We start from the raw sequence: 11,363 nt of genomic DNA, 5'->3' as shown, positions 1-11,363 counted from the left end.
TACCATTTTCTCTAAGAAGGAATATAATTGTGAGGATACCACTTTTCTAGTATCTTGGACAGAAAAGGGAGGTTTGAGGTTGGTCTATAATTAACAAGTTCTTTGGGGTCAGGTTGTGTTTTTTTTTTTTTTTTGATGAGAGGCTTAATAACTAGGGATGTGCAACAGTGATCCAGTACTCCAGTACTCGACCGCGACAGCGATGATCGATCACGTAAACGATGATCGAAATTATTATTATTATTTTTTTGATTGGTTATGGCAGGGGTGGTTCTAGGGTGAGTAGAGATCCGGGGCTTAGCCCAGAAAAATCCATGTATGTGACTTTTTTATTTTAATAAATCAGAAAGATTTACCTTGTTTAAAATATACAAAACAAATAAAAACAAAAACAAATTTAAAACATTTTATTTAAAGTATTGAGGAAAATACATTTGCTTTATGCAAACAAAAATGAAGAATTGCAAAACAAATGAAACAATACATTTTTTTTTGCAATACATATTTTCCATGGTCATAACTATTAATTTATTTGCAACGTTGCTTTTATTTTGCGTGTCAGTCTAGTTTGAGCTTGCGAAGCCATTTTTCCTTTGCGCTTCACTTTTCTGCACGTCTCTCTTTGTGGCACTGTTTTGACGTGGGGGCGGAGTCAATGGACGGGGGCGTGTACAACATGCCTCCATGGAAATGACGTCATCAGCCCTAGACGCAGCTCACTGATCTAGGTGCTGTCATGATGAGCAGAGACTTTCAAGTGGATCGTTTATTTTTATTCAGCAGCATTAAAACATTCATGTTTTCGTTTTATTTACTTTATTAACAAATGTATATGTATTAGCAGCGTTTTGCTCAAGTTAAAGAAGTTGTTAACATGAACATCTGCTGTTTATTTCTCTTGATGTGCACACTTTTATGTGTATTATTGGGATCGCAAATCATTTGAGTCAGTTCGGGAGTTCGGAGCGGGATCGCAAATCATTTGAGTCAATTTGGGGATCGCGAATCATTTGAATCAGTTCGGGAGTTCGGAGCGGGATCGCGAATCATTTGAGTCAGTTCGGGAGTTCGGAGCGGGATTCGCGAATCATTTGAATCAGTTCGGGAGTTCGTAGCGGATCACAATCATTTGAGTCAATTTGGGGATCGCGAATCAATTGAGTCAGTTCGGGAGTTCGTAGCGGGATCGCAAATCACTTGAGTCAGTTTGGGGTTGCAAATCATTTGAAGCAGTTCGCAGCGGGATCGCGAATCATTTGAGTCAGTTTGTGAATCGCAAATCATTTGAATCAAAATGTAACGTTAAATCAGACACAATTTAAAACCGAAAAAAGAAATATAATAAGATTAAAAGTTGGGGGGGGGGGTTACTTCCTTTTTTTGAAAGAGAAGAAGATGAATTTTGCAATATCCATTTTAATTTTCAAATAAATTGATCTAGTAAAATACTACACGCCAACAAACCGCCTGCTCATTTCATTGGCTGGATCGTACAGACGCTCATCGATGGTTGGCCAGTTTACATGTCAGTCAGAAGCACTAGACTCAGTGGGCGGTTTTCGTCAGGTGTTAAAGACAACGTGTAACTTACTTAGGTAAATTTACAGACACTGTGGACGTGAGAGTCGAGAGATATTTATTTATTTATTTAAATTCTAATATAAATTACTTTATTGGGCATGAAAACTCATTGATGGCATGGTAGTAATAAAAACATTCGGGGCTTTACTGAAAACATTCGGGGCTCCAGCCCCCTTAGCCCACCCCTAACGCCGCCCCTGGGTTATGGCAGCACGTTGGGCGGCGCCCTGATCTCTGATTGGTTAGACAAGAAGACATAATCATGGCCTCAAAGTCACGTAGTGATGGCTGGTTTCCCTTTGAGAAAAACGATGAAAAAACAGTTCAGTTCAGCTGTGCAGCGCCAAGCTTTCACACAAATCTACAACAAATACAATGCGCTATCATCTAAAATGTGTACATACAATATCTGGCGATAACAGAGCGGCAACTCAGAGGAGCATTGAATCACTTGCCGTAAGACCTAAATGCAACGCAGGAAGAACCGAGAAGAGGACAAAGCTATTCGCTGAAATGGTGGTGAAAGATTTGCTGCCCATTAGTTTCAGGGACAGAGAAGTTTACTTGTCCAGTGGTACCTGGCTGTTCCTGCAACATCTGTTCCAGCGGAGCGAATTTATTCCACTAACGTTAAATGTGAACAGACTGCGCACGCGGCTCTCATCTGAGCACGTAGACCGCCTTATCTTTTTGAATAGACATTTGAATGTTTCACCGGTCGTGGTAAATATAATAACCATTTTTTAAATAATATTATTATTTTAGTTTTAGCCATAGTTAAAATATCTAGGCTATTTGGTCTCTGTTTAATACCTTATAATAGTTGTTTGGTTAAACTTGGTGAACTTTTTTCTTATCTTTTAAAAACTACGTTTCACCGCTGGATCAAAATATGCTGCTAAAGTTATACTGGAAGACAATGTTTTGTTAAAAAAAATGCAGTTGAATAAAGCAGCAATTTTTTTTTTTAATTTTGTTAATTTTTAAATCACAGACAAATAATGAAATGGTCTTTCTAAAATAAAAATGCACAGGATATATTTGTAGCCTAATTACATTATATTTGTAGAGATGACGAAAATCAAAATTATTTGTTTGTCATAGTTTTTATCTTAAATATATTTTAAATCTCATTCAATTATTTAGCAATAATCAGTGATTTCCATGCTGTTAAATAATATTTAAATAATATTTTGGTTGATCAGAAAGTGCAAATTGAATACAAAATATTAATTAAATATCAAAATACATAAAAAAATAACGATAGTGACACTAATGTGAATTAATTGTACTTTCGTGTTTGTAAAGCACAATCCGATCGAGTTACTTTCGGTCAAGTTCACATCTGCATCGATGAATTTTTTTCAGATAAAAGTTGCAAGAGCTAGTCTACATCTGATTAATTAACAATTTTGCTGAAATCGCTGCATATCATCGCTTCGTTTCATGCTCATATAAGCAATGCCCGATAATGACATGCTCTTAGCTAAATGTTTTATTTTTCTATTATTATTGATATTTTATTACTGATGTTATAATAATGCAGCCAAGCTTTTTTCCCGTCATATTTGTGGGCATAATTCAATTCATATGGCTTCGAAAACGCGCAGGTTTATGGAAAATAAAACTTAACTTAACTAAAACTTAATTACAACTATTACACTTAATAACGTAGATGAAAATATAGCACAAATCTGCCATACATTTATAATGAGAACTTTATAGGAATCTATAGTAAAATCTGTCCTTGTCCATCTTTCAGCGCGCTGTCATGAAAATGCATCAGCGGGAGCTCTCTCTCTCTCTCCCGCTCTCTCTCTCTCTCTCTCTCTCCCTCTCCATCTAATGCATAACTTAGCATCCTATTGTGCTGATACAAGTTGTAATGTTACGTCTGATATGTCTCAGTTATCAGATTTATCATAGGATGTGTCATAGAATTAGCTTCCGTTTATTGGTATAGGCTACTCTTCACCTCAGGCAGATATTTCTTGCTCCTTTATTAATAACATTTCTTCATCATAATCATTATCTAACCTGTCCTAATCATGTGTTCATGTTTTCATAGACAGATTTTCATTTTCATAACGATCTTCAGATTTTTTTTCATTATATAAATTATGACCATGCCCATTTGTATTTTCTAGTTCAAGGAACAGACACAGTCTCTACAGTGTGATATCTAGGTGAAAGAGTCTCTATGTGCTGAGAATTAACTGACCTCTGTGACGGGAGGCAGCCGTATCTAGAGCCCTAACATTCTTACAGTCCTCAATTAAAGATTGGATGCGTGTCTCTAATTCTGAAATCTTCTCTGTCAGCCTAACTATTTCCCTGCATTTATCACATGTGAATCCCTCATCAGCGACAGAGATAGATACACCGTACACGTGGCAAGAGCTGCTAATAACGATAGCAGGAGAAGCCATTACTCACCGTGCTTGATGAAATATTCTTACTGCGGTTGTTTGATGAACTTGTGAAAAACTGGAGCGAGAGAGAGGAGAAAAGAAAACGCTAATGACAAGCTAACGAGTGCTAACGCTTTGCGGGTGTACTTCACTCATGGATATATAATAAAAGTGAACGATCAAAGTTAATCTGATAAGATTGATCAATAAAATCAGAAATATGGCGTGAATTAAGTTATATTTTACCACCTTAAAAAAAAAAAAAAAAGATTCTAGAGAAAAATAAAAACAGCTACACGGAGCTATGATTAGCTACAGAAGGCCAACAGGAAGTAGAGAAAACACTGTCCAACAGCGACCAAAATCCTTTAACAGATTTGGATATTAAAGAGTCAATGACAGTTTATTTTTGGGTGAACTAATGGTTTAACCTACAACCACCATGGCAAAAAGACCAAGGGAACTTCAATTTCCCAGTTCATGACCCCTTTAATATAGTTGGGGGGGGGGGGAGGCATAGACTCTGCAAAGCAACACCAGTTAATTGTTTTAATGTTACAACAAAGACCTGGACGGGAAATCATCCATAGAACTGCAGCACAAGCATTTCAGTTTTCTAGCCATTCCACAGGCACAAGTATTTAGATTACCTCTCAAGTGAACAAAATGCGAGTTTTGGCGATTTCAAATTACTATTAAACACCCACTGCAATATTTCAGTCATTAAACAGTGCCACAAACACTGCAACACTTAATGTGCATTAATACATTTAAGCCATAATACTAAGAGACCAAAGTCAGGAAACTATTTATGTGAAACTTCAGACAGTTTATATGGTGTTCATGTTTGTCTGTACAAGTTACACAAGACGTTTACTGCACTTGCCTTTTAACGTTTTACTACATTTTGCAAACTGCAGAAATAACTGGTGGTTAGTGGAGCAAAGCTTTGGGTCTCCCTCCAGGTGGTGATTCCGGTGTGTGAGGTCAAACTATTGAGACAGTGATCTTGGTTTTTACACGGTTTATTAAAGAGACCAGATTTACTTGATCAGAATAACTGCACCACTAGAAACCACCGTCTGCTCACTAGAGATGGTCTTCACATGAGTGTCCCTTCCTGCAAGAGAAATGTTAGAAGTGTGAAGGGAAATAGTGAAGATTCTCAGTTCCTCTAGTCAAGAGAGAGCAAGAACTCACTCGTCCTGCCGCAGCTTTGCTCACAGGAGCCAGAAGACGGATGGCACACCGCTGTACTACAGTGGATGAAGATCTGACAGGGAGGAAAGAGGGTCAAGTCAAATCTAGAAACAGGAGTAACACTAAAGGTTAAAGTAAAGCAGCATACAGTTTCCTGCAGAGGAGCCAGTGATGTGGGATCCACAAACGTGAACATCTTCACAATGAAGCGCTTGTAGTGGGTTGGGAACTGAAGACCAGAAGAGCCAGTCACTGGAACCAATGTGGTCAGGTAACGGTCATCCTGGTAAGGGCATCTGAAAGGGACAAGGAGGTTAGAAAAGCCACAGACTAACTGGATAAACATGGTCATTACTCACCCATCAACCAGAAGGTCCCACTGGGGTAGACTGAGTGGATTGGGGGCGGAAGTTGCCCAGCAGTGTCCCAGCATCAGGACAATGTTGGGGTCAGTCCTCTCCACAATGTGCACCTCAACATACACAGGCTCCCGCAGGACTTTTGTGATGGGATAATCAGCATCACTGTAGTAGGACGTGTAGGCCTCATCCCCTGAGGAACACCAGGGATTAAACACTGCTGCAACCTGGAGTCTAAAGATACTAGGAACACATGGGACAAGAACACACCTTCTGCACACCCTTTGGTGACACACTGACCATTGGCCAGTCTAAGCTCCACCCTGAGGGGTCCAGGGGCAGCTACTGGTGGAGGTGGAGGAACAGTGTTGACCTCCACAACCAGAGCTTCCACAGAAGTGCCAGAGTACCTACACTGGAAGAGAAGCCTGGACAAACCATGAGCTTGTAGCATTTGTTACAGACCACCAAATAAGACCAGCATAGAGCACCTACTCAAAGTGACTGTCCCTTGTGATTGAACCAAGTGGTCCAATCCCCACTTCATACGAGGAGCTCATTCTGTTCTCATACACCACATAACCACTGTCCTCCTGCAAATAGCAACACTGTTGGCATCCAGTCCATCATAGGCCATGCAGAATAAAACCATAAGCATCTCCTCACCATCACTCTTGTGCCACATGCAGTCACAGGGAACTGGTATACAGCAAAGGAAGGTGTGGACCCCACAGGACTGCAAGCTGGGTCACTTCCTCCCAGTAAACTGACTGAATCCAGACTCAGTCGAGGCAGTGTAACATCTCTAGCCACCACTACCACAAACTGACCATCTCTTATACACTGGACAGTCACTGGAACAGAGAGGAACAAGAGCAGGTTCATGTTGAGGATCAGTTTAACTGAGAGTATAACCCTGACTCACTCTTACCGGTCTTCCCATAGTAACACTGCTGTCCACTAAAGCAGCAGTTGATAGCTTCACATTCAGCACTACTGATACCAGGTTGTCCACATTGGATCTGCTCAGAATCAGCTACAGAACATCTGTCCAAAGGCTCAGCCTTCGCTACTTGCTTCTGAAACTGAATCTTCTGAGGAAGCTGCTGATTAGTCTGTTGAACTGACTGCTGAAGCCGCTGGTCAGTTTGCTGGAGCATCAGAGCTGGAGGATTCTGGGACAGTTTACTCCACTTACCCTTCTTTGGAAGAGCATGACAGAGAGCACACAGTGCTAATACCTGAACCAGCCACCAACTTCCAGCCATTGTCCAACAGCTAACCACACTATTGAGATACTGCACATTGGTCTTTTTGTACTCTTGTAGCTCAGCTAATTAGCAATAGTCCCTCCCACTTCATTAGCAATCATGATTCTCCAGGCAAGTGTGAGCTCATGCAACTGGGCGATTCTCATTGGTTCTTGACCCGTTTCACACTGGAATCGTTTGTACAGCGTCAAAGCAGCAGCCCCAAAGATTCATATTTCTTTGAAAAGACAGTTATAAAATATCATCCTGAATTCACAAATTCTTTATTATTGCATAATAAAAACTCTCCTACAGTCCAGTCAGTCACCATCAGTCGCAACCATAGACAGTAAAAGAAATGGACACAGCGACCCCATTGGAACTCAATTGAGACAATTGAAGCCCATTTTTAGCGTTTTTTAGCACTTCCGTTTTCTGACGCGCAGACTCAAACGAAGCGTGACGACGTCAGCAACCTGTCTGACAGATGTAAATCTTCTAGTAGCTGTGTGTGCAAACTGCAATCGTTAATCTTGCAGAGACGGCGAGCTTGAGCGGGGAGTTCTTTGTCGTGAGTGAGCAGGAGTAAGTATTCTGATTAATTATTTTGTATAGTATTTTAAAATGTAACGCCAGTACGCCATATTAAGTTAGCCTGTTAAATGTCACTGTCCCGTATACGGGACGCCTAAATTTACTTCAATATATTACAATTATATCCTAATCTAATCATGACAAACTATATATCGTTGGAAAGGTCTTAGACTCCTAAATAGATATTTGACCACGATTTGTTGTTAAAAATGATGAAGGAACAGTAAAAGATTAATTTATAAAAAGAGTGCACCTCAAAACATATACATCATCAGTTCTGACCTTTGTCACAAAAAATCTACTCCGCTTCCTTTTTCCCTATCACATGTTTTAGTAATCATAAAAAATTATATATCATTTGAAAGCTTAAATACTCCAAATTCATCCTATGAAAACCATTTTGAAATCGGACACTGCGTTACCATGGAAATCATACTTTAAAATCTTTTAGCATTTTCCTCCCCCTTAGTGGGAGGGGTCATATTCCTTATATATTACGGTCTTTTAGAATCAAAACTTTTCATAATCTTGACAAAATACATATCGTTGGAAAGGTCTCAGTCTCAAGATTCCATATTTGCTGGTTATTTTCTCATAGACATAATATTGAGAGAGAAATTGATACATTTGTGACAGAAAAATGCATCCAAAAAATTCAATGGAGTTTCAATGGCCCCCGGTGGCTTTTTGTGGTATAACGCCTAAACAAAATTGCATATGAACCTACATTTTTTTTATATCAACTTCAAATTTGGAACACAACTTATTTAGACATATGGCTTTAATTTTATAGCATTTTATAAAATATTTATTTTATATAAAATATAATAAAAATAAAATAATAAATGTATTTACAGTAAATGTAAACTACTAAAACTTTTTTATGCTTTCATTTTTTAAAATGATTTCACTTCTGCAATAATCTGCAGATTGTCTTCTTTAAAAAGAGACCAACCTTTGGTCTGTATTCAAAAGCGTTTATGAATTGTAACAATTTAAGTGTGAATAGTGTACTTTCACGTCTATGTTCAAAAATGGGGGTGACAGTTAAAAGGTTAATTGCCTGCGAGCTTCTCCTCCTGTCTGTACGGTAATGCGACAGAGAGCCGAGTAGTTATGACACAATCGTTAGCTTATTTTTTACAAAAACTGTTTATACGGGGCCATAATGTAACATAGAAGGTAATGGAGCCCTTTATACATTGTTGTGTATCTTTAGAAATAAATAATGGACAAACAGAGTCTTTAAACGCCTCAGATGTAAAATTATTCGCTGTCAAAGTGACGCCAAAATGAATGGGAGGCAATGGGAATGCTAACGCAAGTGAAGTTCTGCTAAAAGATGGCAGCCCCCACCAGACTTCAACTTCTGGTCGAGTTCCTTGCCCCCTGGTCGCAACTCGCGCGCATTTATTTAAAGTTTACGTCACTCACTGACAATGTTTTCCTAACCAGAAAATAAAAAAACAGATTGCCCTGCTCTGTCTCTGATTGGCTAGTACTCGTTGCCATCTGGGTCAGAGCCAGTTAGAAGCAGGATGTGGGTGGGAAAAAACTCTGTCTCCTGTGTGTGGGGAAAAGGGAGGGACAGAGAGAACAGGCTAGAACTCCTACGTATAACATATAGAAAATAGATGCTTGATAACTTATTATGGAGCTGGGAACAAGCCCAAATAAGCATCTACACTTTAGAAACAAGCCTAAAAAAAATGCTACCCACGACTACCAATATTTGTAATCAACTTTACAGAAAAACAAGCCCAAATTCGTGTATAATAAGCGGACTTGGCAACGCTGGAGCTCATGCAACGGGGTAATTCTCAGTGGTTCTTAAGACTCAGTTTTCCTTGTTTTTCTCCACATATTAAACTTACTTAATTTAAAATTACATGGTAGTATTATTTCTGTCATTTTGAATTGAACCTGGTTTACACAATACACTGTCACTTTTCTATAATTCAAATCCATTAAAGGATGGTTAGGCTGCATTAATCAGGTCAACCAGAACCGGGAACACTTCCCATAGCACTCGATGTACTGCTATATTGTATGAAGAATGGCATCTACGCTAATATTATTTGGTTTCATTCTTATTCAGGGGTCACTATAGCCACACGGATCCAGGCTCTATCCAGACCAGATGGTGGATCAGCACCTAGAGACGACCTCTACAGCCCTGAATGTCAGCGGAGACCAGGACAACTAGATGAGCCATAGATGCAGATCCCTTATGAAGCCTTCGTCGACCATCGGCACAAGACCACAGGAACCAGACGAGTCCTCTGCTCAATCAGACCTGTGATGCAGCCTGGAATTAAAGCACACCATACTGCTTTTGTCTGATCAGAGGAGAACTGGCCCACCAAATGAGCCTGCTATCTCCCAAGTTTTTACTTCATTTTCTGTCACCAATTGAGTTTTGGTTCCTTGCCTCTGCTTACTTAGTTGGGGACTCTTGCCTGATTGCACAAACACTATTGGAAGATAGCTGAACTGGATAACAGTCACTGAATCAATGAACTGGCTTTATCTGGAAAAATGTTTTATCTTCTTGCATTAGACAATATTTTCCTGTTTGACAATCAGTATTGTGTCAAGGGCTATACAAAAAGGCAATTTGACATGAGATCAATATCTTCTGTACTGCCCCAAAATATACCATGGCATAGTTTAGCCCTTCAATCATTTGGAAATAGATCATTAATTTAAATAAACATTAGGAATGTTATCAAAAAAACAGAAAAAAAAAAAAACACCACACATCAGTCTGTGTGCACTTGGATTCGTTAAATGCAGAGCACATGTTCCAACTATGGGACACCATACTTGGCCACACACACACGTAGACTACTAGTACCCCTGCATGGCATAGCAGCATGTTCAAGCACAATCAAAAGAGGGAGAAAAAAAAAAAACCTTACGCAGACAGATGTTAGTCAGAACCCTTAATCTGAAACCTTGCATTGTGTCCCTGGGTAGCAACTGGAGGTTGGACAAATGTAAAGTTACTGGTTGCTTGTGTAGAAGCCTGGACTCAGAATGCATGGCCTTACAGAGAGGTACTGGAAAGTCAGTTTAGTGTAGCCCAAGAAACAAAGACGCAACTTCAGACTCTGCAAGGTCAAAACAATTAGACTGTCTAAGACTTGATGAACAAGTCTATAAAACATGGCCTATGCTCTCAATGTCAAGTGCAGAAATGTTAATCCATGTATTTATGACCTCAAGGTTAGATTATTGTAATGCTTTATTGGGTGGTTGTTCTGCACGCTTAGTAAACAAACTACAGCTAGTCCAAAATGCAGCAGCAAGAGTTCTTACTAGAACCAGGAAGTATGACCATATTAGCCCGGTCCTGTCCACACTGCACTGGCTCCCTATCTAACATCGTATAGATTTTAAAATATTGCTTATTACTTATAAAGCCCTGAATGGTTTAGCACCTCAGTAATTGAATGAGTGCCTGTTACACTATAATCTTCCATGTCCACTGAATCTCAACAGCGGAGACCAGGACAACTAGAGCCCAGATACAGATCCCCTGTAAAGACCTTGTCTCAGAGGAGCACCAGGACAAGACCACAGGAAACAGATGATTCTTCTGCACAATCTGACTTTGCTGCAGTCTGGAATTGAACTACTGGTTTCGTCTGGTCAGAGGAGAACTGCCCCCCACTGAGCCTGGTTTCTCCCAAGGTTTTTTTCTCCATTCTGTCACCGATGGAGTTTCGGTTCCTTGTCGCCTCTGACTTGCTTAGTTGGGGTCACTTCATCTACAGCGATATCATTGACTTGATTGTAAAATTAATGCACAGATGCCATTTAAATGGAAATGAGACGGAATTCATTGAACTGGGGTTAACGGTCATTTTGTATTGACAGTTTTCCTAATGAATGTGGTTCAGTTGCTTTGACCCAACGCATTTTGTTTAAAGCGCTATATAAATAAAGGTGACTTGACAAGTCCA

At 39.5% G+C, this 11,363-nt stretch overlaps 1 protein-coding gene across 1 annotated transcript; it reads right to left on the bottom strand.

Moving 5' to 3' along the window:
* Nucleotides 1-4,999: 4,999 nt before the first annotated feature.
* On the bottom strand, nt 5,000-6,861 carry LOC113094032 (zona pellucida sperm-binding protein 4-like). Its single transcript, XM_026259657.1, has 8 exons — nt 6,483-6,861; nt 6,218-6,405; nt 6,047-6,144; nt 5,822-5,979; nt 5,552-5,744; nt 5,341-5,488; nt 5,193-5,265; nt 5,000-5,112 (listed from the first exon to the last, which is right to left on the bottom strand). The coding sequence occupies exons 1-8, from the start codon at nt 6,817-6,819 to the stop codon at nt 5,036-5,038; spliced, it is 1,272 nt and encodes a 423-aa protein (XP_026115442.1). The 5' UTR covers nt 6,820-6,861; the 3' UTR covers nt 5,000-5,035.
* Nucleotides 6,862-11,363: the final 4,502 nt, after the last annotated feature.

Source organism: Carassius auratus, unplaced genomic scaffold (assembly GCF_003368295.1).
Source record: "Carassius auratus strain Wakin unplaced genomic scaffold, ASM336829v1 scaf_tig00215230, whole genome shotgun sequence".
In the NCBI taxonomy this organism is placed as follows: Eukaryota; Metazoa; Chordata; class Actinopteri; order Cypriniformes; family Cyprinidae; genus Carassius; species Carassius auratus.
This window is presented reverse-complemented; position numbering and strand designations above follow the sequence as displayed.